Here is a 27,623-nt window from a genome sequence, read left to right as displayed (position 1 = left end):
ATGAAGTTTCCTGATGCCCGCCACAGTTTCGCTGGCAGTGTCTTAGCCTAAGAAATTCCTCCTTACCCCCAAGCTATTTCTGGTGCGTGGAGGAGGAATTAAATAAGACAGCAAGGACATTAAAGCTAGGAAGCTTTACTGTTTCACCTCGTCCACTGATAGGCCTTAAGAGTACATTAAAAGTATCGTTTAGTACAGTTTCCAAACACCCATGTGTCACCGGGTAGGTAAGCATCATTATCTCTAGGGCAGCTGAGGCAGAGAAGTTAATTGACTTTCCGTAAGGTCACACAGCAAATCAATGTCAGAAAAAGGATTAGACTCAACTTCTTTGGCTGGAGAGACAGATGTCTAATCCACTAGACCATGAAGGCCTTTGCCCAAGCAACTGACTGAACTCCTAAATCTCATTTTACTCATGCGTTAATTGTATCAGTTTTACCTAGCTCACAGGGTTGCCCTGAAGATGAATTAGTTAATTGCTCTTAGTGAACATTAACCAGTGCTTTGACAATGTCAAATACTGTAAGGTGGTCTATTTATGGCAACTGTCTCTTGAATGCACAGTGTCTGAGTACATGTAGTTATCAGATCTTGTATTGTGGAACAGATAAATGCATGAATCTGCTGCCCACTAGTCACTCAGCTGCAAAAAAAACCCTACTATTTTTAGAGTAAGTAGAGAGTCTAATGAATATTCTGAAAATAATGAGATCCCCTAGCTCATGAGCAGGGGAAAACCAGGCCTGGCATTTATTCCTGATTAATTTAATTCAGCCACGTAGATGGCAAAGGTCGATCACTGTAGATCAAAAAGGGAATTTCCTGACCGTTTGTGAGAAAACAGCACTAGGTAAAATTTGTAGCGTGTGAAGGAAGTAGTTAACATGGTTATGTACATCTTCCTTTTTAACAGCTCAGACTGAGTCATGGTGTCAGCTGTGGTCTTTGATAAAGGAAAGTGCACAGGCTATTTCTGTAGCAGGAGACGTGCCCAAATTATTTTCCTCTAAGACGACTGGTGAACTCAGAGTAATGAGGAGATAGTAACTTCACGAGTATCCCAGGATTTTATTGCAACACTTAACATTAAGTCACTTGCTGTTCACCAACTATCGATGCACGTACAGCTACTGAGAAATTTCTCAAAAAAAACGTGTTTTAAGAAAATTCCCCTCATGGTGAAGTTTCTCTATAAAGCTGAGAATTAGCTGAGAGAGCACTGAGGTGAAGGCACCTATAGGGCATTTCTTGATTTTGTGCTTCCCCCAATTAGCACCTGTGAAGCTGCAGGAGAACTGCAGGTGGGGAGGGAAGACTTGAAAACAGAGTCCCTCCAAACAGACTCTAATTCTGGTTTAGTAAAATGTGATAAAGAATGTATTCAGCCTCTCAAAACCTGTGGGTAAAAATCTTGTGTAAGAATATAACTAAATGGATAATAAATAAAGACAAATGTTAATTTTGGGACACTTTGAAAAGGGGAAATGGCTCTTTGGTAGGTGTTCTTGAGTTGCTCCCAGGGAGAGCTGGAACTGCAGTCTCACATGTAGAGGCAGAGCTTTTCTGTTACTCATCTCTATCAGCGGGCCAGAAGAGGCTTCTGAGTCCATTCCTTGAGAGCAGAGACAGGCAGCACAGCTTGTTGACTCTGCTGGTAAGTGTTAGTGCCTTCTTTATGAAAGGCCACATGGAGAGAGCCAGGGAGGTTCTCTGTGAAATGCTGTGTGGCCAAGTTCAAGAATAAGTTGTGATTTTGCAATTTAAGGCAAAAGCCAGTTAATATAGAAATGATAAGTTTGGCCTTTATGCAATGTGTAGAAGCTTTCCTTGAAGTCAAGGGAGGCATGCTGCTTGCTCATGTAACGTCTTCTCTTACATTTTCCTAAGGTTTATCACTGCTTACTTAGGCACTTCCGTTGCAATGAACATCTGAATGACTAAAATAAGGTGAAGCTAGGTGAATACTAAAATTCAATATTTCTAGGACGTTTCATATATTTCTCTGATCACTTCTCCTGCCCCATGTTACCACCAGTTACCAACCACCACTTTGGTTAGAATTTTTCTCCCCTAATTTTTAGCTGTTTAGAAGCTAGGTCTCCAGACATGCTGGAAGAGATGCTTGTGGCAGCATCAGACAGGCAGTCTAGACAACTAGCTTGGACCAGGGGTGTAATTTTACTTAAGTTTATCTAGTAAAGCATAGGCATCTAGCCTGAACTGATTTTCCATCCAATCCATAGAATAAGTGGAGGAGGTGGAGACCATCTAATGGTATTGCTGTTATTTGCCTCTAGTTTCCTTGAAATCATGAACACATGGCTAATCGTGGGGCTGCATTGTTTAAAAAATTAAGTCTTTTAGTTCAGAAGTCCTTAATACACAGACTCCTGACTGAAAACTCACTCACAAAACTATAGGGATTCACTAGAGCCACAAGGCTCCCCTAGACTCCCCCAGATCTGCTACGGCTCTTACCTGTTCTGGGATATGGAAATGCTCTGCTGCAGAATGAGCAGGGTGGTTTGGCCCATATCAAAAGCCTTGCATTGACAACAAAGACTTGGAAAATGGACAGGATGGATCTGTGACAATTTTAGATAAACAAATATGTCACAGTTAGTTATCTAGACTCCCTTTATGGCCACTGAAAGGAAATAAGTACTTCTGTAGTGTGGTTCATTAGAGCTATTTTTGATAACTGCCTAAAGATGAGATGAATAATATTTCAGAAGTTCCGATTTTTCTGCAATACTAGCTCAGATGTAGATAAGTATATTGTGCCCTGGTCAGAGTAACTTAGAAGTCTGTTTTTCTCTACATTGCTAGCTCAGAAATACGTACTTCTGTTGTACTTTGTTCAGAAGAAACAGTCACTGCTGTGGATGTCACTTATGTTGGTGGCGAGCTTTTGTATGATGTCTCCTAGGTACTATTTTAGCTATTTCTGCTGGAAGTCCCATTTTTCAAAGGATCTTAATAAAAGTCAGTAGGGCTCTTCAGTATAGAGACAACATTACCATTTCTGCAAGAATCTTGTATGAGCTGTGCTGTTCCTCCTGCATTGAGTGGAGTGGGTTATACCAAGAGATACTTAAGCCATCTCATAGGTGATGCAACAGAGCCTGTACTCATTTCAGATCTGCATCTATAGCAATATGGACACCTCCTTAGCCAGCATTTTGAGCAGTCAGTGCTGCCAGCAGCTTTATCCTTGCATTGAGTCCCCCAGTCAACACGAAGCAATGCAGCCTGGAGCTCCCAAAGGGCAGGAGATTCAGCAAGCATGGTGCATAAAAGAAAATACTATAATATTGAAGTATTTCAGAGATCTAAGATGCTTTCTTAACAGGAATCTACTTAGAAATTAAATCGTAGAATTCTGGGCCTGGACTGCGTGGTGCGAGTTTCTGCAGCAGCTATTGTTATGGGACCTGAGTCTGCATCAGAACTTGCAAATGAACAGGACCCTAACTTCTCACTCGTCTGGTAGGTTTCCCATAGAAGTGATACCTCTTAGTGTGACAAAAGGGAAAAGGGCCCTTTCTAAAAGCTCCCTAAAATTATCAGATCAGTCAGTTTTTCTTCAGCCATTACAATGACACATATTCAGGACTTTCCAGAAAAGGCTGGAGATATTGTGTTAGAATCCTCTTTAAGCGTTTGCAGTCACTGTCGTTAATTACCTTTTCAAAGACTTTGTCACGTATACATGGTTACTGTTTGCACTGAGATAATTTTAAAAATACATTAAAAATGCAGCATTTGCTACCATCCCGTCCTCTGGGTGCGTGATTGCTTCCCTGTGAAACACTGCCCAGCTCTGGGTCCATCGCTTCCTACTTCTGGTCACCCCCTCTTCAGAAGCCCGTGAGTTTTTCCCCCTTAGTTCATAACAGTACAAAAAAGGGAAGTCAGAAAGAACAATTGCTCGCACAGGATCGCCACATGATGCAAAAAAGCTGTCGTCTTGCAGCCAGCGCTAACCCCAGGCTGCAAACTCTGCCGACATGCAGCGGCAGAGGGCTTGGCTCCCTACCAGCCTGGAGCAGCCACCAAGCAGGCAGGATTGCCTTTAATGAAACCCTTTTTTGTATCAGTAAGGAGTGCTTCCTGGGGGCACTGGAGGTAGCTTTTGTAGCAGCTGCAGAGAGCCCCTTGAGCGGCCGTGGCTGCGCGCCGCCTGCCTGGGGAGCAGCCTCCTCGTTGGGAGGTGGTCCATGTGCGTCAGACTTTTCGGAGGGAAAAGCTTGACTAGTGGTGTTTTCAGGCTCAAGGAAAGAAAAGTTCAGGCAGGGGAAGGAGTTGGTGTGGAGATACTCAGCAGTGTTTTTTTTATCTCGCCTGAAAGAAGTCTAGACATGATTGTGGCGGAGCAGTGTGGGGATCCAGGTGCTTTGCTGATGGTACAAACATCAGCATGTTTCCCACTCTGGAGATTTCAGCCTAAATTTAAAGGCTGCGCAACTGCTTGATTACAGGAAAACGGTGATTCACTTTGAGTTGTCAGCAGTAGAAGACAAAATGGAGAGACTCTGTGCTTAATGTGCTTAAGCTTTCAAATGACCCTTGGGTGCAAACCTGCAAAGACATTGCCGGGCCTGTAATGCGCCAAAAGGCACAGCGAGGGCTTACGGTTGCCAGCCATGGATCACAGGTTTACGCCACTGGTAAATGGGATATTATTTGTAAATGGGTCAAATGGGTAAATACTGCTCCACTGCTTTACAAGCCAGGTTTTTAATGGGTGTTATTTTCTAAGGTGGCTGTTTCCATGGCTTGTAAGCATTTCATAAACGTTTCTAAAAACATTCTCGTGATGCTGGTGTGAGGTTGGTAGGTCTCTGCTGCCTGCATTTTGCAGGTGGGGATAAAGGAGGCAAAGAGCAATTACAGTCTCTTCTGAGCAAAGATAGAGTGGTTCATTACCTGCTTTTATTGCCTCTGTCATTATGGGTCCCTAGGTTCAATTAGAGCCTCCCAGTTCTACTGCAGTAGATTAATGACAAAATTACTTGCCTAGGTTTGTTTTTTTTTTTTGGGGGGGGGGAGGGAAAGCTGCAAGATGCTGCTGAAACTTGGATTTCAGTTTCCAGTGTGGCAGGTCTTTCATGACACCTCAGTCTCTGGTGGAGTCCTCCCTCTGCGTTGCTGGATCCCGCATTAGCCTCCTCCCCTACACAGAGAGCCAAGTTAGCCCCAGCTGTGATCTAGCCCTGCTGCAGTCCCAGCTCAGCAAGCTTCTTCAGAGGAAACAGTTGTTTCGTGTTGTCTTCCATGAAGAAACATGAGAGAAGGAGGAGTAGGGAAAAGGAAAGGCTGAAGGGCCTTCTGTTTTTTCCCCGTTCCCACATCGTATCCACTGAAAGTCTCCTCATGGCCAGCCTGTGCTAGCAGCTAGCCATTTTGCTGAAAGCATGCCAGCAGTAAATCTGTCAGCAAAGCTGGAATTCCTCCCTCCTAAATTTGTATCTCTGCAGAGTAAATATATACAGCTGAGCTGATCACTCTCACCCTCTTATAGTCAGGGGAGAGAAGCAGATATTTTTAGGCTCAGGTTAATCTCCTAAAGCAGACTGCTAAAATAGGTCAGCTGATGGCTGTAAATAAGGAGGTGTTTTTACTTGTGCTCAGGGAAGGTGAGAGTGTGCGCACCTTTGGGCCTGGGTCTCCGTGACTGGAAGGGGCTGGTTCCCAAAGACGAGACATGTGCCTGAGTGCTGGGACAGGCAGCAGGCGAAATGGCACTGCCTCTGGTAAGCAACAGATCACCTCAGAGAGGCTCCTTGTATCCATCACTGAGGTTGGGCAGTCTGAACCGATGGCCTCGGGAGGTTTTGTCCCCTTATCTTAAATACGGGGCTGTACTGCGACCCACGGCAGGAGTGTATAATCCCACTTCTGAGTTTTTAGATGACTGCACCTCTGGCGTAGGGAATAAGTTCTAGTAATTGCAATCTCTGAGCAGTATTAAAGTGTTTGAATAATAATATTTCAGCCAGCTATCTCTACATACCTATGGATTACAGATTCACACAGTGTTATTAATGTAGCAGTACTTCTGAGAGTTGTAAATGTCTTCATTAAGGGACCGGTTTCAGAAACAAAGGTATATATTAAGTTCTGCAAGTAGTCCCAATCACTCTTGGCTGGTTTCAGGTCATACTGATTTATAAGTAAGGATGCTTTGAATGGTAGCTCAGCAGACGGGCTAGCTATGATGGGTAAGTTCCTGGTGCCACTCAGGTGGGTGGGAAGAACGTCTGTCGATTACAATGAGGTCACAGTTTCATTCTGTGATGTTAGATGTGGCTGAAAATGCCATGTTAGTGAAGGCACCCTTCACAAAAAGACCAAATGGAGTATTTTCTAAAATTCGCTCTGCATTTCTCAAAAGAAACTCCAGTGATACTCCTGGAGAGCTGATCGCATTAGCTTTGCTGATATTAAGCAGCAGCTGGCAAAATGAGTGGACCACTGCAATCAAGATTGCTTAGAGAGTAAGATACTATGAAAAGTGAGCAATGGTGTCAGTCACACTTTAGAGGATACTTTTGTTTGCCTTGCAAAAAGTAAATTAAATCTCTAACATCTTCCTCATGACCATGCTGGTTTTTCTAATGAAGCAGTTAATATAGCTGCCTAATATTGTGATTGCAAATTCGAAGTTCATTAAATGTTAGTACAGCGCTCAAACTGGATGACTGATTTGGAATTACCCTATGCCTGGCCTACAAAGACCAACACAGGGTCAGGAAAGTCCCAGGATATTTCAAATTTTTAAATGTCATCCCAGCACATCCTACTGCTCTCTTGCTCTAGTCCTCTTGCAGCAGATATTTATACCGACCGTAACAGAAAAAAAAAGAAAGCATCAGAGGCTGGAATACCAGATTTTGACCTGTTTCACATGAAAAACAATTGTGTAGCCACCATTAAATGTGGTGTAAAATCAATTCTCAGATTAGTTCTAGATCGAGACAGCTACTGCTAAATCTGAAAATAAAGCAAGAAGCTGTGTTATAAATACTGACTGCAATGAGAGGAAGAAACGGGAAGAGGTGAAAGAAGGAAGGCATCACCTGCTCCCTAACGTCAGCTCTCAGATGAGAGCAGGGACTTTGGGAAGATGAGCTGGTGCTGCCTGGTACCTCAGAGCATCTGGATGTGCCCCGCAGCAAACCCTGTTTAGTCACCTCGTTCAGTCAGCCTGTGGCAGGCATCCCACAGTGATGGGTGGCACAGTTTAGTTGTCTACACCTGCGCATCTGTTGCCGTTTGAGGTGCTCCAGGCTGCCCAATGGGAAAACTTTTTTCTTTGCTGGTTTTTTTCTCTTCTTCTGAGTGGAGCCTGAGGACCTGCTATCCCAGGACACACAGCTCAGTTCAGTGTGCTGTGCCTCGTTTTTAATCCAGGTGCCTATATTGTCAGATTTCACAGCAAGGAGTCAGTCCTAGTCACGGCAGTCCCAGTGCTTGTGGAACAGATGCACCGCTCTGATTGCTCCCCTGTGGCCACTTGGGTGAGCAGGATGGGGCAGGGAAGAGCTGATGCTGTCACCGGTGATACTGTTTGCGTGGTGGCAAATATGCACAGCTCTTTAAGGGGCATTGCTCAAATTGCCGTGCTGTCTCCATAATCGTCCTTGAGAGACATTCTGTATTACTCTGCACAGCTCCTAGCTCAGGGCTCTTCTTAAACAGTGTAATAGCATCCTGTGAAGGTACTGTGTCTGAGTGAATTATCAGGACAACAGTTCGTTAGCATTCATGTTACGTTCATCATTGGTATGACTGTGATTTACTGTACCAGCTTGCAAATAGTCAATTTATTGTATTAAAGCACTCAGCAGTCTTGCCTGTGCTAATCATGAAATCACACCTCCAAAATCACAAAGTTACTTTCAGGCAAAATCATAAGGTTTTGGTTTTTTTTTTCCTTTGCTTTAGATTTTTGAGCTCTAAGTCAGGTCACATTTAGAGTTTTCCCCCATGAACTGGAACTTCTAAAATTAAGCAGGACCTTCCACCTGTCGCTTGCTTTGAAAAGCCGAAGAAAATGTCTTTTACAAAACTATGTGTCTCAAAATCAATTTCACAGGCATCCTCAGTTCTGTATGTCTCACTGCCTCATGGGTACAGCCTCTGCTTCCATTTCATTTCCAAGCCATAGACACTTCTATCACATTCCTATTCCCACCTTTTCCTGAGATGACTTATGCATTACATTCTGAAACAGAGTAATTTTGACCTAACTTAGGGCTTTATTTTTTTTAGTAATGATCAGTATAGTATATTAGTGTTGCTTAGTAATGAAGTCTCTTAAGACCCGTCTGGCACATTTTTCAGAACATCCTATTCTATTCTCTGTGGAATGTGACAACAAGATCAAATAAAACTGTGTTTCAGGAAAACATATAAAATACTGCCTATGTTATCAAATTATACTTTTATTTTAACTTCAGGAAGGACAGAAATGATCATTTTAGTAAGGCTGAACTTCCTACTGCCTGTTTCAGAGCCAATGGTGTCCTATTATCTTTTGTCATCAGTTTTCATACAAGAATTGTTTCAAGTCCATGAATAATTTCCTCCTTGGATGTCCTCCATTGTCCCATCTAGATGATAGTGCGCCATTCCAAAAACATTTCATTCTGAGCATTTAATTTCTACTCACATCTGGAGCACTGTGTCCCATTCTGAGCTCCCCAGTGCAAGAAAAATACAGACTTTGTGGAGCGAGTCCAGTGCAGGACCACGAAGATCATTTAAGGACTGGAGCATCTCTCCTATGAGCAGAGGCTGAGAGTGCTGGGGCTGTTCAGCCTGGAGAAGAGAAGGCTCAGGGGGACCTAATCCATCTGTATAAATAGCTGATGGGAGGGAATGAAGAGGAGGGAGCCAGGCTCTGCTCAGTGGTGCCCAGTGACAGGACAAAGGGCAGTGGGCACAAGTTAAAAACCATGACATTCCATATGAACACAAGAAAACAGGTTTTTACTGTGAGGGTGACCGAGCACTGGAACAGGTTGGTCTGAGAGGTTGTGAAGTCTCCATTGGTGGAGATATTCAAAACCTGACTGGACATGGTCCTGGAAAACCTGCTTTTGATGTCCCTGCTTGAGCAGAGGGTGGGACTGGCTGATCTCCAGAGGTGCCTTCCAGCCCCAACCACTCTGCGGTTCTGTGTGATACAAATTTGTAACCCCATGTATTTATACACGTTACTCTTCTTGTCCATGGCACACATGTAAAATCATGCACACTGTTTATCCATATGCTGTAAGCTCATGCCAGTTTAAATGATCAGTCTTAATTCTGATGATTTCAGGTCCCTAAAGTAATTTCCATGACCCTCAAATTCTCCCAAGAACAGCAGAATTCATCACACTATGGCGAAGTCTTCATTTTAGGCTCTTAATCATTGAATATATGAATACATTTCTCTTAGTATTTAAATTGCTATTTTACTTTAATAACTTACTGTTATAAAAAGCTATTTCCCCCTAGACCCAGCCCATGCATATTTAGAACCATGTCTTGTTATTTTTATATTTAAACTTACATTTTTACTAGATCTCTGTTCCACTAGTTCTTCCTATAGAGCGATCTCATTTGTACATCGATTCATTCTTATCAACTCAATTTAATGGGAAATTCCAATTACAGAGCTCAAATCTGGCCTCCGTTTCATAGGCGCAACCATTGACAGATGCTTGGGTTAAAAAGTATTTGTGCATAAACCAGAAGAAACCCAGCCTGACTCTTAGAATTCAAGCTGGTACACGATGGCTTAGTAGCAGCCCTGTTTTACTGCCTGCAGAAGTCTTTGGGGGTTGTAATCTGGATCTCTGCTGGGTTGTCTAACAGCCTCTAAGTGAGTCAAACACATTAATGGATAGATAAGATAGAAAGATAGATATTTGTATGCGCATTCAGATTGTAATTAGAGCTGCTAAAAAAGCTGACAAATTATGCACATCTTTCGCAATCAACAGGCTTTGATGGGGATTAGCAATGCTCCCAAGATTAGGCAGTCTGATGATCCTGTGGCATGTACTAAATATCATGATGATAAAGGCTAAGAATGTAACTGCACAATTGTAATGAATAAAACAGAAAACAAGCCAAAAGTCATCTTTCTACAGTATCTCTGTAAGTTAATTCAGCCTCTGCCCAGCATAATTCTGAAAGAAAAGTTCCAGCCATGGTTTGTGGATAAACGGTTTGTTTAATTGTGGAATGCAACTCATGCATGCCAGGTGGGCACCTGTACACGCAGATCCCATGTTTCACAGGTTGCCTTCACTTAATTATGCAGGTGCTTCTTTTATGGCTTTCTGTGAGGTCTGTCAAAGGGTTTGGGGGGTGTTTTGGAAGATTCTTTTTCCTAAATTATTTTATGCCATGCCTTGCAGATATGGAAACTTACTGGCAGACATCAGCGTTGATCTTTTTTCATTGGTTATAGCTTCAAAAAATCAGTTCTAGAAATACATCTGGGTCCCACAGACTCAAAGTTTGGACTCAGCCATCTACATTTGAGTTTATTTGACTTAAGGACCTAAGAAACACTTTTTTTTTACTTTTTTTTTTCCCCCTGGGGTTTATTCCAATGAGGAGGAGAAAGAAAGGCAGGAAGGGAGAGTGTCTGTCAGTAGCCACAGGCACCACCACTGCCCTGTAGTGGGGGCAGTGGCAGGAGAAGGCTCCCTGTTTGTGGGCTGCTTGTTGAATGTACAGGAGGATGCTGCACTGCTCAAACTGTTTCATTTGCAAATGAAAACAGGGAAAACAGGGCACCCCTCAATGCCAAGGCGAATGGCAGGGATCATCCAGGTCTTACCAACTGGATGCTCTGCTTTGTGGGATTTTGTCTTAATGTATTTTCTCCCTTTGGCTGCAGTCGCTCCCCTGCCCTCTGTTCACTGGTGTAAGAAAGACCATGTCATGCTTTCCTTGCCAGGCATACAAAAGCAGGAAGAAGGTGGGAGAAAACCAAGGGAGATCTTTACTGTTTTTATATTGTGTGGTGTGTGTTGGATGTTAGAATGTAGAAAAATGGATCTGCCCATCAATAAACAGATATGAGAAGAAATTACTTGTTTCATCATTCTGGCAGGTGATAAGCCTGCAGCCATTTATCAAATGTCCACTAGAAATAAATGTCTGTTGTCATTTTCTCACTTTTAATAATGTTATACCTCTCTGTAATTTTAGCTGTTCATCTCAACTGCTACCTTTTTTCTTTTTTTTTTTTTTTGCTTTTTGAAAGAGTGAGCTTAGAAGAGAAAGACTAATTTAATGAGGCTTCCCCCTTTCTTAGGCAAGCCAGCAAAATGATTGAAAGAACACCAAATTAATTATTTGGATTCATAAAAATAGAAGAAGCCCTCTTGCTTAAAGTAGAATAAACACCAAGCAGTCTCACTTGGATTTTCAGTGGCTTTGAATTTGAGTTTGCTTTTACAGCAATACCAGCAGTATTCTCCCAGCTTGCTAACCCAAAGCCTCTACTACATTTTTCTATCAATCACCCTTTGGGAGGCTCCTTGTCCCTCCTGTGTGTACCAGGTAGAGGAGGTGAGGACCTTATTCCCTTATCAGCAGTAAACCTTTCTTATAACTCTAGAAAGCATGAGCTGAAGTTTTTCAGTCCTTCAGCAAGCATGGCTGGTAGGCAACTTACTGGAAGCTTTACTTAAGTGGAGGAAGGTTTTTACACAATTTGGTATGACAGTGAATACTACCAACTCTTCATTAGCACCTGCTCTATCCCAATAGCAAAATAACATTATTCTAGACTACTCCCACACTTTCAGCTTTCAATATGACTGTGCCTAATTATACTGCATGGGTTATCAGCAGCAGAGCTGGAGCTTTCGGTAGTCAAGTTTGGGATTACTGGAGTTTGAGGTTTCTGGAAAGACATAGCAGAAGGTTTGAGGTAGGAAGACAGCTACCTGCTACAAGTACACAGGTTTATCTGCCTGGAGGTTTATCTAGATGACCAGAAAAGAGATGATAAGTGGTTCAGCTGCAACACCAAGGTGCATGGGGTGGCCTTTTCCTGACAGAGCTGTGAGATTCTCTCAAGGGTGCGTTTGGACTGAGGGGGTGGCTGTATCTTTTTACATTCACATTCATGTTTTGACATTTTCTCAATTCTTCTCTTTCTCCCAAGGAGGCTTAGACATTCAGAGCCTGGCCCATAGTGAGGAAAGGAGGCACTAAGCCAAAAATCTTACATTACAGCTTTTTAAAATACAGACCATGCTTTCTTACGTTTGCATGGAAGATAGATGAGAATCATACCATATATGTGATCCTGCATAACAGATTATCTCTAGACTGGGGTAAATTCATATTATTCCTAATGTGAGAGACTTCTTTGGAGGGAGGGAAATCACTGCAGGCTGCATTGGTTTGGGGTGGGCTCCACAGGGACACATCTGTCACCCTACTGTGTCTGAAAGCCCTGGCTGTAACCATCCTGCTCCTGCACAAGAGCCTCTTCTAGCTGGGCTGTTCTCCTTTCTCCCATAGATACTCTACTCCTGGCCAAGCAGTGGCACAGCTCTCTGTCTTGTAGCCTCGCAACAGATATTTTCCCATGAGAGAGGACCTGCAGGCTGGAAGTCCTCCTCCCAGGCAGGGACTGGCCTCAAGCTCTGCTCTTACCTGCCTGAGTGCTTTTTCTTCTCACCAGCTGGCCTGGGAAGGACAGCCTCCCTTCCCTGCCATGGTTTCAAAAGAAAGCAGCCTCATGAAGCATTGTTTGAGCATACCCGTGAGATCTGGGTGGAGTTTTGGCACCTTCTGGCCTCTGTCTGAATTACAGATTTTTTTTTTACAGGAGGAGATGCTGGGCTTCTCCAGTGAAGGAGCCTCCAACCCTGTACCAGTGCATGTGTTTAAGGACCCAGTAAAGGCTGCAATTCAAAGCAGAGGCACTGATTTATTTTAGGACCCCCAAGGCTAGGCAGAGCAGAGGACTAAAGCGTCTGACTACTTGTTAAGCCTTACAGGCCTATGTTCCCGTGTGGTCGCAATTTCAGTGGAATTTGGTTACAGTGCTCTCACCGGGAAGCATCTAGTCAGGCTGAATTATTGTATGTCACTGGCAGAAAACAGGACAAACCCAATTATCCTAGCGCCTGGGATCCTTGCAGTAACAAGGAACTGCTGAGGTGGGATGCATCTGGATCATCCCAGCAAGAAGTCAAATTTTTTTTTTTTTTTGCATAGGAAGTAACATGGGTAAAAATCAAATTCTCTGAATCCCAAGTCTGCCTATACAAATCCAACATTAACTGGGGATATCAGCACATGAACAACATAAGCATTTAAAAAGGAGGCCTTTCTGCAGCACCTTTTTAAGCGGACCCATCTCCTCCTACTTACCTTCTGATCTGGCTTCAGAATTATTTACAACATGCTGTGAACTTGTAATCATCTCTGAGGTGAGAAATTATCTCAACTCTAAAAGGAAGGTAAAATTCCATCACTTTTTGTGATGCAAATATTTTGAGCTAGGGAAGAAATTCCTTCTTAGCCTTTCAAAGCGGATCATGAGATGTAATTACAATAATTTTACTGCATAGATACAAATAAAAGGACATGGAAGGCGTGTGGGCAGTCCTGCATGGCTGCATGGCTAACAAGGGATGGAAGATTTGTAGATCCTCAACTTCCAAACCCTGGATCAGCTCCAGCCCTGAATACAGCAGCAACAACTGTCAGATATGTGACAAAAAAGATCGCATCCCATCATTATCTTTCTAGTGACAGTAGTCCATAATTTTTTTCTCAGAAGGTTATCCACTGTTTAATTACCTCCCCCCCCAGTTAGGAAATTGTGTCCTGTTCGTCATCTGAATCTGCCTGAAACCATCTTTCAGGCACTGAAGTTTTCTTTTCCTTTTGTCAGTAGTACAAGAAATTTAGATTTCTATATGCAAGTACCTATACTCAGCACTTGAGTCATGTCTCAGCTTCTTGTCAATAAGCTAAATAAGTTGAGCTCCTTAAGCTTCACATCATGACTTGTTTTCCAGTCCCTGGAGATACTTGTGACCCTCTTTTGAACTCTCTCCCCCTCCCTGTCCTCATTATTTCCATATCTTTTCTGAGGTGTGGACAACAATGTATGAATAGCCATAAACAGCCAGACCAAAGGTGTATCTAGCGTAGTGTCCTGCCTCTGGCAGCACTTCCCACAGATGCCATGGGAAGATTAACAACAGTGAAAACAAGGTGCTGCTTTCTTCCCTGACACCTGCTCCAGCATCCAAGTGATCTGCAGCTCATTGAGCCACACACATATGCTCTTAACCTGAACTGGGATCACTTCCCATTTTCTGCTTGATGTTCCTGGTTGTAGGGAGCCAGGGACCGCCTTAGCATATTTCTTGCCATTGCAGTGCCTCAGAAGCTCATGTTGACCTGCTGTTTGTGAAATTTTTTGAGTCCTCCATGGAGCTGCAGCTTTCCAAGACACCTTACTAGCTCTAGCAAACAAAACTTGCAGTCTGATGGATCCAGTACACACGATCCTCTTGCCCTTGACTCTCAAGTCCTTATCTGGAAAGCCACTGTGTATTGCCTCCTGCACAGATTGCATTGAACTAGGATGTGAGCTTTTCCAGAAGGAAATATTCTGCGCCCCCAACTTATAAGTTACAGAGTGCAGAATGTGAGATATTAGTATTTGACTTCAGACTGCTTCCAACTCTACATGCTTTTCACCTCCTATTTGGAGAGTAAGCCTTGCCTGCTTTCCAGAGATTTTAGAGCAATGGACTCCAGCCTACTGTAACACACCTGCAGTAATGTTACCTGAAAGCTTTCAATGATCGAGGTGTTCTAAAAAGTGAGAGCTACTTAAATAAAATATATTTAAATGTATAGTCGGCTCTTGGATTTTTTGAGACTACCTGCAGAGAAGGCTTAAAAAATAAAACCAGCATTGACTGTCTTTCTAAAAGAAAACTGAGATTCCCTCATAATAGCATAATTACTCCATGTGTTAGGGCATTAAAAATAACAGCAACATTATAGAGGAAGGAGTGAGTTGGCAGTACTGCCACCACCTTTATTTTCTACAACTTCCAAATGAATATGAGAGAAATCTTATCACATTCACATCTCGGCGTGTGCAGGTGTTTCCACACCACCACCCGCTGGCTCTGGTACGCACAACCCCCTCACTCCTGCACTCCTTTGTGCAGTCTCACCCTTGAATCCTGTCTCTGCTCCTCAGTGTCACAGGCACAGGCAGACACAGCCCAGCTTCCTTTATCTACAGCCATCGCCTGCATGCAAGACCTACCCCCTCATCCACGCGTACATATCCCAAAGTCAGCGCGCGCACACCAGACCCCTCACTTGCACACGGCATCACTTAGTATTTTGTCCGGGAGAAGGGACGAGACACAGAGGGTCCCTGTTGAGGGGGGATTTCAGCAAAATGCCTTTTGCAGCTTGCTGGGGTTTAGCAGCTTCCAGATAGGTGACTATGGGTTTGAGCTGCTCTTTCCCAAATTGAGTGGTTGTGGAGGATTATATTTATACCTCCACTGTTCCAGCCTTTGACAAACCATCCCACACATCTGTTATATTAGATGGCTTCAACCTAATATTTTTTGAGCCATGCATATGGGAACACGATTATGTCATCTTTATTTGTTTTTCTCTATTCAGTCTCACTCCTCCATTCTTCCCTCTCCCCACCATGTATCATTTAAGGATCCACTAAAATATTACACAGTGTTTTTTACTCATCACCGTCTTTTTCTTCCCCTTGTCAACAGATGCTTACCCCAATTCTGAAGTGATCTATGTGTGGACTAATAGCACCACAACGTCTGTGGTGGTGGCTGAAGACGGTTCACGACTTAACCAGTACCACCTGATGGGACAAACTGTAGGAACTGAAAACATCAGTACCAGTACAGGTAGGGAGAATATTTCCACCCTATGGTTGCTGATAGCAGGAGCAGGAGGGGAGATCCACCAGCTCCAGTTATTTTGCAAGGAGGCTAGGGAAGCATCTATGGGATGTGGGGTGTTGGGAGGATCCTGCGCAGGTTCCTGGCTACTTAGCAAAGGCACTGAAACACTGAGAGGGTTATATACTGGCTCTTCGGTACATCACAAGGCTGTTGCTGAAGATGCATCCAAGTCCCTGGTATTTAACGGGAGCATTGGAGAAGCTGCATGCAGCTTCTTGGCGACCGCCTTTGCTGAGGCTGCCAGCGCTACTGCTGGCTTATTTCCCTGTGGGAGGAACCACCCCGGGAGGCAAACACCACCCACGCATTTGATCCATTTCAATCATCGCTTTAAAATTATTTTCTTGATGAAACTGCACAGGGGGGAGGGAGTGGAGGGCAGGTGGGGGTTGTTGCTGTGGCTGTGGCATGGCTCTGCAGCGTGTCCGGGGAACCACGTGGCTGGAGAAGAGGTGCAAACCGTGAGGATTCCGATTTCCTCCTGGGCTGCAAGCGGAGGCGCCAGATGTGGCAGCATTAGGGAGGCAAAGAAGCTTTAATCCCAGGCCAGGCACCCACGTGAGCTGTGCCCCCCTGCTTCTTAAGGCTCCCATGCAAGGGCAGCCCTGGGCACGCATTGGCGGGGGGACTCCCGGGGGGGTCGAGGCGGGGACAGGGTTCACGTGGGCTCGGCAGGACGGGGGCTTAACCAGGTTACACAATGCACTCATCTGGAGAGCATTAGTGGCACCCAGCGTTGAGGCTCCTCAGCCTGGAAGCAAAATAGCCTGCCGTGAAGGGAAGGGTGATTTCCACCACCGCTGGTTGCATGGGGCTTGGGGAGGGGAAAGGGGGCAGCCTGCAGCAACATGGCTGGAAGCAATTCCTGCTGGCAAAGCACAACAGAGTCTTCTGGTGATGCACTGTGTCCTTGGTGAAAAAGGATGGGCTCTGAGCCGAAAGCAGGATTGTAGAGGTCAAGGTTTAGATTGAGTTAGGAACCTGTTGCTATCCGCAGGAAATTTAGGAGATGTGGAAACAGGTACACATACACTCACATACAAAGTTAGTTGGACTGAAACATGAAGATGCGTAAAGCTTTCTGCTCAAACTGTCCAAACACGGCAAATAAAGAGAGGGGCAGCTGAGCTTGCCACTTGACTCCAAACAGGAGACAAAGTGAGGGAAAGCTTGCCTCGGCCAGCACAGGGGAGCCACCAACCACAACCGCCATCTCCATCCTATAGAGCTTCACCCCCTCCCTTGCCCGTTTCAGGAGACACAAAGCTGTTGCTAAAGCAAAGATACCTAAAGTCAAGAGAAGCATATAGGCAGAGTCAGAGCAGCCATCACTGCAGAAAAAGAATGAGTATGCTATCTCCCATTAAAGAGCAAAGACACATTTTTCCTTACCAGTTTACCATCATAGCCGCGTTGTTTTCTGCAATGAATGGCAGCTCCCCTCTCGCCTTCATCATTGCCAAGAAAAAGATCCAGAGGATGTACCGGGGCATCTCCTACAAGCTCGTCCTCCTCCTCAGAGCAAGAAAACCATCCAGCCCAGGCACTGAGTGCTCCAGCGTGTCAGCTCTGGGTCACTTCCAGTTTGCAGCTTTGCCTATGAAAGCTCCTTGTATTCCTCAGCCCAAGGAAACGGGACTCTTCAGACAAATCCCAAAGTTTCTGCCCAGTAACAACCTCCCTCCTGTATCCTAAGATTTAGGCTAATAAATGCTTGTTTTCCAACGTCAAGATTTTATATTAATGTCCCGGGTTACATCTGGGCTGGCTGGATTCTGATTGCAGGGTGGATCACAAAGAGCAGGGCACAGATTGTAACCAGGGATTAGCAAAATACAAAAATCCGATTTTGCACAGGGAAAGCATCAGTCAGCGATGGATTTTCTGGACTTCATCAAGCTCATAGGAGGCCATTAATCAGGGTTACTTATGAACAGCCATCTAAGGCATTTCTTTCTTCTATTGAATTGTTGAACGTGAAAAAGAAAAAACAAATAGCTATCGCACAAATCCAAGTGCTTGGATCTTTTGTGGTTTTTTTGACACGCAAGTCAAACTACACAGCCCTTGCAGTTGCATAGGCAAAATGTTTGTGTATGTTATAGGACATTTAAGCTCTCCTTTCTAACAGATTTTTTTTTAAATGGAAATGCTGGACCTGCACCAATCCCTTGGGATTCTGCTGATTTTGTAGGCAAGCTGCTAAGTTTAGCTGTCTTCTCAGAAAAGATATCCTGGCACTCCCAATTCACTAACCAATCTTGAAATTGGGAATATTTTAGCCATGCCACAGAAAATAGCTCTGACATGTGCCACCTGTTTGTTTGTTTTTTGTGCTAACATCCCCAAATGTCATTCCCCCAAAAAAGAGGATATTTGACTACTCACACTGCTTCCAACAAGCCCAACATCTGTTATGTCCTGGTGGTGCAAGTGCTGAAAACAGTCAGATATGGGATTTGGGTCCAAGTGGATCTTGCTGCTTTCTGCAAATGGTTGCCCAGTTCTGTTTCCCATACCCAGAATCTCTCATCGCTAACTTAGGATCTGCAGTGCCACAAAACAAAACAAAAACCCACTCTTTTATCTTCTACCAGCTGGAGCCTGAGCTCTGAAATATCCAAAGCCTAAATAATAAAAGAAGCATTCAGCCCTTCATTTTGCACCAAATAATTGTGATTTTTCCTTGAGATGAATCTTTCCCATGCATCACTATGAAAAGGACACAAGCATTTCTCAGGGGCCAAAATATTCAGGGTGTCAGTGTGGTCAGGGACTGTGGTGTCACAGACCTAATGTCAGGATCTTGCCAGAACAGTTGTTGATACACCTGAGTCCAGGTATATCCAGTAAACAAACAAGCCTGGGAGCTGGCTCATCCTCATTAAAATACTCTGTTGAATCCCAGCATAATGGCAATGGATGAATGCATATAAGATCCTGGAGAATTTGTAAGCGTGATCTCCAGAACTCTGTCATCTAGATACCAGAAAAATACTGTAGCAGCTTTTAAAGCATAAAAAAAAACCCCAACCTTAAGACCAGCAGCAGCATAGTAGCATAGCTCTGTGAAAAAATGCAATCATTCCTGCTCTAGGGCTTTTCATTAGTGCTAAATTTGTTATTAAAACTGTTTTGTGCAGTAATGAGTGGACCCCATCAGGAACAGAATTGTCTTTTAAGTGCTACATAAACCTATAACAAAAATTAGCTGTTGCTCAAGAAAGCTTATGGTCTAAGGATAAACAGTGGCCTTACAGAAGCAAAAGGGAGCTTTGCCACTCCAATAGAGCCAGGATTTTGTTCTATATAAACAAAAGGCCAACTCAGGCAGCTTTTAGCTTTACTTTAAGCAGTGGTCTCAGGGCATTAAAAACCAAGCTGTGGGGTTTTCTTAAGCCCTAAGTCTGCTGGAGGAAGCATTCCTAGTGTAGGCATTTTTGAAAAGGACAGCATGGGAAATCAGAGAAAATATCGGTTGGAGGAAGAGCAAGTACAAAATCAAGGTGATATCATTATTTCAGTGGAGACAAGAGCTTTGATATGTTAAAGAAAATGATAAGGTAAAAATCAGCTGTGGAGGGCCATCAAAATGTAGGCATTCATTGTCTGCATTTACAAAAGGAAAAAAAAAAAAGGATCCTGTTGCTCTGCTGAAGCTGTGTAGATTTTTTTTATTCCAGCTCTGAAAGCATACTGTCAAAATCAATAATGCACATCGTCACTCGTTAGTGCGCAGGGAAACTGTGACTCAAACACATCCCATTGCAGCAGCAACTCAGAAACAGATTACAGGCACATAGACGCTGCTGCTCCTGGTATATTTTATGGGTAATCCACAAACCGAATGCTCCTAAAGAGCAAGTGGGGATCCTCCTGAGACCACAGCATGTTTAGCATCCCTGGTTCAAAATTACACTAAATGGAAGGGAATTAGATGTTGCTTCACAGGGATTTTCTCCCCAGTTTCACAGCATTGCCTGTCCATCTCCACATCCCTCTTCAGGGAACCGTTTCACCAGAAAATCAGACTCCAGAAGAAAGTCATAAAGATTGAGGCAGGCTGTCAGGTAAGGTATTTCTGTGCTATTCCAGTCTTTTTATCTAAAATCCTCAGCATGGACAAGGTCTGTAAACTTCATCCAGGATAATGGAGCTCCTCTAGCATAACGTATCAGTGCAGCTATACCTGCAAAAGCCCTTTCACTGTAGACCTGTTCTCCGCTAATTAGCCATATTGTCACTTAGAAATAATCTGCCAAATCTAACTGCTTAGCAATGCTGGCTGCAGCTCAACTCGGGCTATTCACTCAAGGCAGAATCAGTCTGTTATATATTTTCCTTTTGTGGCTGGTCTATAGAGACTAAGAGTCAAGTCTTGCAACAGAGATTATAGTTATATTTGTTTTCTTCTTGGAGGATATTATATATTTCAGAACAGGCATTACACTGATTCATCAGTGCCCAACTAAATGATACATGCTTTTAAAATAATTTGATATCAGTGTGAGTGGAGATCTGTTAGGGCTTGAAGGGGTTGGTTGTTTTTTATTTTTACATTTTGTTTTTACTCTTATTTCTCCTAGGCAGATAGTAGCCTGTTTTTAGCTAGCAAGATTTTGGCTTTGGGGAGCAGTTACCATCAATGAATAGCCTTCAGTAACAACTATGTGGTTTTACAGGAACAGTCTGAAAGAACCAGTTAAGTTTTAATTTTTTCTGAAACATTAGGGAAGGTGACAGCTGGTCTGTCGATTTTGGAGTGCATTTTTTTAGGCTTTTATTGAAATTCAGAGGACCTGACAAAAGCCAGATTAAGGCAATGCTGTGAATTTGGCATATGAAAAAGACATGGAATTTAGCACTGCTGTGGCAGCTTTCAGTGAATTCTCCATAGAGGCAGTACAATATTCATTGCACAAGTGAACAAGACATGGCACAATGTCTATCCAGAAACAAATTCCAAGGGCTAAGGTGATCCAAATTCTAGGAAAACTGCATGCACTAGGAGGATTCTTTTTTTTCTGGAGAAGCAATATCTGATGGTTTTGGGTACTCAGATCAACAAGACCTCCCAGCACTGACACTGGGACAGGCAGTCCCTAAAGTGTGGTGCAGAACCCATTCTCATTTTTGAAAACTGATGGCTTGGCAGTAACAGTTGCCCTAATGAGGTTAAGTCCTGCTGCTAAATCAGGTTTCTAAGAGTAGATGTCCTTAATCATTACTCTGATAAGACAGTTTGTAGAACTGAGTCAAAAACAGCAGGACTTGGGCAATGCCAGCAACCTGGATTTTTTTAAGCCTGTGAACATCAAGACATCCCAGGTGCATAAAAGGACCGCAGCTTTTCAGTGCAATAGGAGCAGTCAGTCATTGTCTTCTGCTTTTGGGGACTGAATGTGAAGACTAGCAGGATCTAGCAGCACCTCTGTCTCAAGTCCTGGTTTTCCACAGCACAGAAATCCAGACATTTTTCATGCAATTAAGAATGGCTGAATGGTATCCTCAAATGCGGGGGTGGAGCTGTCCTGCTTAAGTCCCTAAATCAGTAACCCTCCCTTATTTTACCCACATGCACATTTTTCTCCTTCTAGGCGAATATACTATTATGACAGCCCATTTTCATCTGAAAAGAAAAATTGGTTATTTTGTCATCCAGACGTACCTCCCTTGCATTATGACTGTGATCTTATCGCAAGTGTCGTTTTGGCTAAACAGAGAATCTGTCCCTGCTAGGACTGTCTTTGGTGAGTATCCCACTTTCTCCCAGCACACAGAAAGGAACGATCTAGCTTGTGGAAGTGATTTGCTGTAACAAAACCACAGTGCACTAATGCTTGTTTCTGCTTGAGATGTTCTAGACATTCCCTTGTTCTCTTCCAGTTTAAACTCAAAATCCTTTTAAAAGCACTGTCTGGGCTTTTTTGGTAAAGTTAAGACAAAAATTGCTCAAGAATCAATTATATGAAGGTTAAGGACAGAAGACAGAAGAATCAGATTGGTGTGCTTTGTGGTTTTTTTTTCCACTCGGGTAAAATACTGGATGGTTTAAAACAAAAAACCATACATATTATCATATTTAGTGTATACTCTAGCTAAGCATTTGAAACAGATTTCACTTCAAGACATTTTGTTTATTTCTGTTTTAAGTTGTTTATCTGGGGAAACCATGTAGAGGTTAATTAGTGACAATTATCTCTATTACCACCAAACAAATTAATATGATTTTGCATTTAGAAAACATATTTACTACAGAAGTTGTCATGGAAAAATCCTTTGGGGTTGCTTAAATTACTCGATTTATCACTAGAAGATTGCAGAAAATAAACACAGTCTTAAGTGAAGGTTGATGAAATACAAAATTTTCACTAGATGAAAAATGAGGCGAGCGGGAACGGTTTATTATGTAAAACTTTGTTCAGCTGTTCTTAAAAGAGTCATTCTTCTGTGCAAACCTACCGATATCAGTTGGCAGCTTCGATCAAAAATCAGTTCAGCAAGCTGTATGGGGAGAATACAGGTACCAGCATTGCTTTGCTGACCGGTGGCACCCATTCTAGGTTTACAAAGCTGTAACTGAGAGTTGAATTCTGTCCTATTGGGGGCATCCTTCCACAGATGAAAGTAGTGGCAGCTCTGTCATTTACTGACCTAGGTGAAAGGAGGAGCTGCAGTCAAGGAAATCAATAACAACCAACAATTTCATGCATAAAATCTCCATGTGAGAAAATAAAATCCATAACCCCACTTTTATTGTGCAAGTTAGTGCTAAACGGGTTGCTTACTGTTTTTATAATGTACCACTTAATGAGGGACACTCTATACATACTGTGCACCAGTGTACAGGGATAAAATACCAGTAAGGTTTTAGTTTATGTAACAGCTGGGTTTGTGTTACCCTGAAAAATACTTATTTAGATACACTATAACTAGAGATAACCAGAACACCACAGAAGTGAACACCTGAGGGCAGAGGCTTGTATTTTTTCTTAGTGAGCAAAGTATCTTACTCTTTTGGACTGTAATATGCAAACACTGGCTGACTTCAGGTGGCCTTCTTAGGTATCATGCTGAATTGGGGCCTGCTCATAACTCGTTAGGGATCTTGTAAGGGCTACCAAACTGATCTCTGCCTCTTTTGTTTTTTCCTCCTTTCCAGGAGTAACAACAGTCCTCACCATGACCACCTTAAGTATCAGTGCCCGTAACTCTTTGCCAAAAGTGGCCTACGCTACTGCAATGGACTGGTTTATAGCTGTCTGCTATGCCTTCGTATTTTCTGCATTGATTGAATTTGCAACAGTCAACTATTTCACCAAGAGGAGTTGGGCATGGGATGGCAAAAAAGCCCTGGAAGCTGCTAAAATCAAGGTGCTTATCTTACACTTTTTAAGTACCTAGAATAAAAAGCAGTTACTCAGCATAGCTCAAATAACTGAATGGACAATTTTCAGCTTCTTCATGAAAAAGGTATTTAATTACCTCATGACATACTTTCACCTTCCGATAGAGGAATATTTGCAAGGAAATATGCCGCCTTCTTTTCACGGAGATGATAGACTATCAGTCTCCACCATCTGTATGGAGTGGACTGTCTTCAGAGGGCTATAGGGCATTGAGTGCACGTGACGTGGGATTTCAGTGACGAGACTTCTGATAATAGCAGACAGATACTATGAAATATATCTCTGAAGAGCACTCCCTATGCGCTCTCCCAAATAAATGACAAAGCTCATGTTGAACTCTATGAATCAGGGTCCCACTGCAGTATCCCCAGTAAAAAAAGAGACAAAAGAGCAGTTCTGTGAAAACACAAACTTTTGAGTTTTGAGCTGAAATTAAAATTTTGGAATAGGACTGACTCTTAGCAAATGATCTCCTAGAGAGAGCTTGCAGGCATCCCAAAAGAGCAATACAAAGAGAGGAAGCTAGCAGGGGCAATGAGCCCTTCACCACACTCCTTGCTGCAGCCAGGAGGGTGAGGTTCATGTCTTGGCAGCTGCTCGTGGGGCAGCAACCTCTGCAGGTGCAGGACCGCGTCGCCCTGACAAAAGGAGCTGCTAATGCACACGCCAGGTGGGATCCGGGTCCAGCCAGCCGGTCTTAGCTTTCTCTGGTGTCAGGGAAAGTTTCACCTGAGTAAGGGCTATAAAATCAAAGCAGAAACAGCTGTTCAGGAGTCAAAGTTGGAATAGCCAACAGGCATTTATTAGCATGATTGATTACAGTACTTAGATTTTTGGGTTAATATCTTGAGAACGTGTTTCCACTTTCTGTTCCTGCGGTCTAACATTTTGTTTTTTACCCTGCAGAAAAAAGAGCGCCAATTGCTGGGAAATAAATCAACTAATACTTACAGCACTGGGAAGATGACCCCCGCACCAAACATGCCAAAGGACTCAGGCCCATCTGTCATCTCAAACACTGCACCTGCTCCAGTGAAGTCTGCAGAAGAAAAGCCTGCTGAAAGCAAAAAGACTTACAACAGCATCAGTAAGATTGACAAAATGTCCCGGATAATTTTTCCAGTGCTGTTTGGAACTTTTAACTTAGTTTACTGGGCCACATATTTGAATAGGGAGCCTGTTATTAAAGGTGCCAATTCTCCAAAATAAACTGAAGGACTCTAAAGCCACATGTGAGCCATACTTACAAAGCAGATGCTACCAAGGAAAATTTGAGATCCAGACGACTTTCTACATTTGGGCAATATTCTTCAGGAAGTTTTTTGCATGTTTAATAATATGTACAAATAATATTGCCTTGATTGTTTCTACATGTAACCTCAGATGTTTTGGAGACAATTCTATTACTTACAGCAACAGATCTTTATAAAAGATCAGAAGACATTGAACATGGCTTCTTTGCTGCTGAGTATCTTGTGTTGATAGTTTACAAATAAAATAAGTTATATTTTTTAACTGTTAAAGTGTACTACATATCGTGGTTTTTATACTTCAGATGTACAGTCATACAAATGTAGGCTTAACCTATATTTTACAGAAGAGCTCCACTATTGTCATCTGATAGGTTACTGAGTAACGCCAGTTGTAAATGTGCCAAATTACTAAGTGTAGGGCTATGTTTGAGCACCTTTACTGGTTATAGGTAGTGCATTACTCCACAGATAAAACTGCTCAGCCCAATTTTCATTAGAAGTTAATACAATGCAGTAAATCCTAATGGGGCAATGCTGATTTTCACTGCTTGAGCCTCTAGCTTGCAGTGAAGTAACATAGGGAGTAGGATGCTACTTGTGTAAATAAAGGTGGTGGAATTTTGCCCTTAAAAGAAAATATGAAGGTTTTTTTGATTTTGCATTCCAAGGAATTTTCTCGAATGATTCTCAGTATTTATTCCAAAAATTAGAGATATATTGCATGAAATTAACATAGATTAGGAACATACTTGTGCAAATAAAACTTTTAACTACAGCAGTAGACATTTTTGTTAGGGTAAAGTAAATGATGTTTGGACATTTTCCCAAGAAGATTGTGTTATATTACCAGAGATTAACAGTGAAGAATTACAGTAATTCTGAAAGAATTATTACTTGTTTCCCATAGTGAAAACCAATCAGCCAACACTAAGAAGTGTGATCAGAAAAAACGATGTGCTTCATGACAGCAAGGTGTTTCAGTGACAATATTGACAGAAAGGTCTTTGTACTGTCCATCTGAAACTTTTCTATCAAACGCCTTGCTGCTGCCAATGTGTTTTGCTTTCACAATGAATGAGAAAATGCAATCTGAGTTTTCAGCTCTTTCCTCCTTGGCATCTTTTCTTTGTTCCAGAAGCTTTTGTAATTTAATCTGAATGTTTAAATAAAAAATGCATTCAACATTTGATCGCAAAATGTCATTCTTTTACTGGTTATCCTTTTAGAGAGACCAAAAAATCACCACAAGAGCTGGAAGAATTAATTGGAAAGCACATATACAAGCACTCAATCACATCTGTGTGCATGACGCATCCTCACTGTTGCCCAGGAAGGTACATATTGAGTGAAGACAGTGAATCGGGGTGTTTCAGAATTAAGTGTTATCTTGCTATGGAGCATCAGACCCATGTTCTGTTTGGGACAGAGAGGAGAGTCCATGCTTCACTTTGAGGTGAGGGTCTGGTCCGGGACTGGGGAGCTGTCTGGGCTTCTTGTGTGTCTTCTCTTCATCCCCTTCATTCCTAAACATTGCCAAGAAAAAAATCTCACACAGCTATTCCTTTTTGCAGCTTTTCTTTTGGTGTTGTGGAATTAGAAATTTACAAGTTCTCAGTGGCCACGGAGAAGGCACAGGACTGAGCGGGTGACTGGAAGCTGATAAAGAGGAGCAAGGGAGGGGCATGCCTATCTATTAGTTACAGTGCTATCCTGAGCCAAGGTGAGGATTTGGATCTCTGTTTTCATGTGGGCTTCCCAGGTGGCTTTGAGCAGCCACACACCTCCTTGTTCGTCATTTCTTTGTTTTTAAAAGTGGGATAATGGTATCTGAATGCAATGAATCTGGCCCTTTGGGGATCGAAAATGGTGAAAAATTGCAGAGCCTATTGGGAGGCAAAGTCCCATGGCTATTTCTTTTCTTGCATGCAGGTTATTTCCACCAAAAGGTGGGAGCCAACAAGACCTCGTGTTTTCTTGGTCAAGAGCACATAGCTTTGCCAAGTCCAACAGGGATGAGGTGCAGTGAAGTGCACACGCATTGTACTGGGTGTCCCCAGTGATTCACTCACTGAGCACCTCTTAAACAGCTAAAAACACCTGGGGACTGGCAGAGGCGAGCAGATCTTTCTGCATATGCAAGACAGACCTTCTCAGTTGCAGCCTCTTCTACCTCTTCCTATGGCCATAGAGATGTACAATGAATGCAGTGCTAGGCTCCTGGAGGCTGAATATCCAGACAAGGGGAGGTGAGCCCAACACACTGTCAGGGCTAGCAAACATAACAGTTGCTCTTAGTCAGGATGTGCAGACCTGGGGAACTTTTCTAGTAACCATTCGATATAGGTGCTCATTCCTCCCATGGCCAGGCAAAGTGACCATGAAATGAGTGGCATGGTAGGGTCTTACTGTTAGTCACTGAGGGAGACTGCCTGCAGATGAGTGTTTGCTCTCTGTCCTCAAATCTTTTCCTGTGGTTGATGATGATAAGGCCTGCCATTGACGCTCATGGCAGATGGATGTGTGTTGGGTAACACATCTGGACATGGCTTCTTGCTAGGAATCAATTTACTAACAACTTGCGATTTCTACTCTCACCAGAATAACAGAAGAGATGTAACTCTTGCAACATCAGTGACATAGCATAATGCATCAAACTAATCTTGCTCAAGCAGGTGTCTGAAGATGATGGGTGGACTGATGAGGACCCATCAGGACATAGTCCACGTGATGACTTGCCTTTTTTTTGACCACATGATAGCATGCTGCCATGCTGTTGGCACATGCTACCACATTTTTGGCGGGTATGTGTCAGTACCTGTAAGCTCAATTCTCTTCCCAACCATTCTCGTGGCCTACAGATGGCACAGGCTCAAACTTCTTTATCACACATTTTTATTTATGATAATATTTGCAATTGGAAAAGGCACACTGGCTTCTGTTCAATA

General features: G+C 43.0%; 1 protein-coding gene across 5 annotated transcripts in view; it reads left to right on the top strand.

Moving 5' to 3' along the window:
* The window catches only part of GABRA5 (gamma-aminobutyric acid type A receptor subunit alpha5), a 58,612-nt gene extending 32,780 nt beyond the window's left edge, over positions 1–25,832 (top strand). For all 5 annotated transcript variants that reach the window (XM_087757964.1, XM_087757960.1, XM_087757961.1 and 2 more), the window contains 4 exons: positions 15,816–15,959; positions 21,614–21,766; positions 23,179–23,390; positions 24,332–25,832. In XM_087757964.1, coding sequence (XP_087614090.1) covers positions 15,816–15,959; positions 21,614–21,766; positions 23,179–23,390; positions 24,332–24,634 — 812 coding nt within the window. In that variant the 3' untranslated portion in view covers positions 24,635–25,832. The remainder of the gene's footprint in view (positions 1–15,815; positions 15,960–21,613; positions 21,767–23,178; positions 23,391–24,331) is intronic.
* The last annotated feature ends 1,791 nt before the right edge of the window (positions 25,833–27,623 follow it).

The sequence above is a fragment of the Nipponia nippon genome, unplaced genomic scaffold, assembly GCF_047370975.1.
Source record: "Nipponia nippon isolate SJK-2023a ecotype South Korea unplaced genomic scaffold, ASM4737097v1 scaffold_2, whole genome shotgun sequence".
Lineage (NCBI taxonomy): Eukaryota > Metazoa > Chordata > Aves > Pelecaniformes > Threskiornithidae > Nipponia > Nipponia nippon.
The sequence above is the reverse complement of the archived record's forward strand: the minus strand, read 5'-3'. Positions and strand labels throughout refer to the sequence as shown.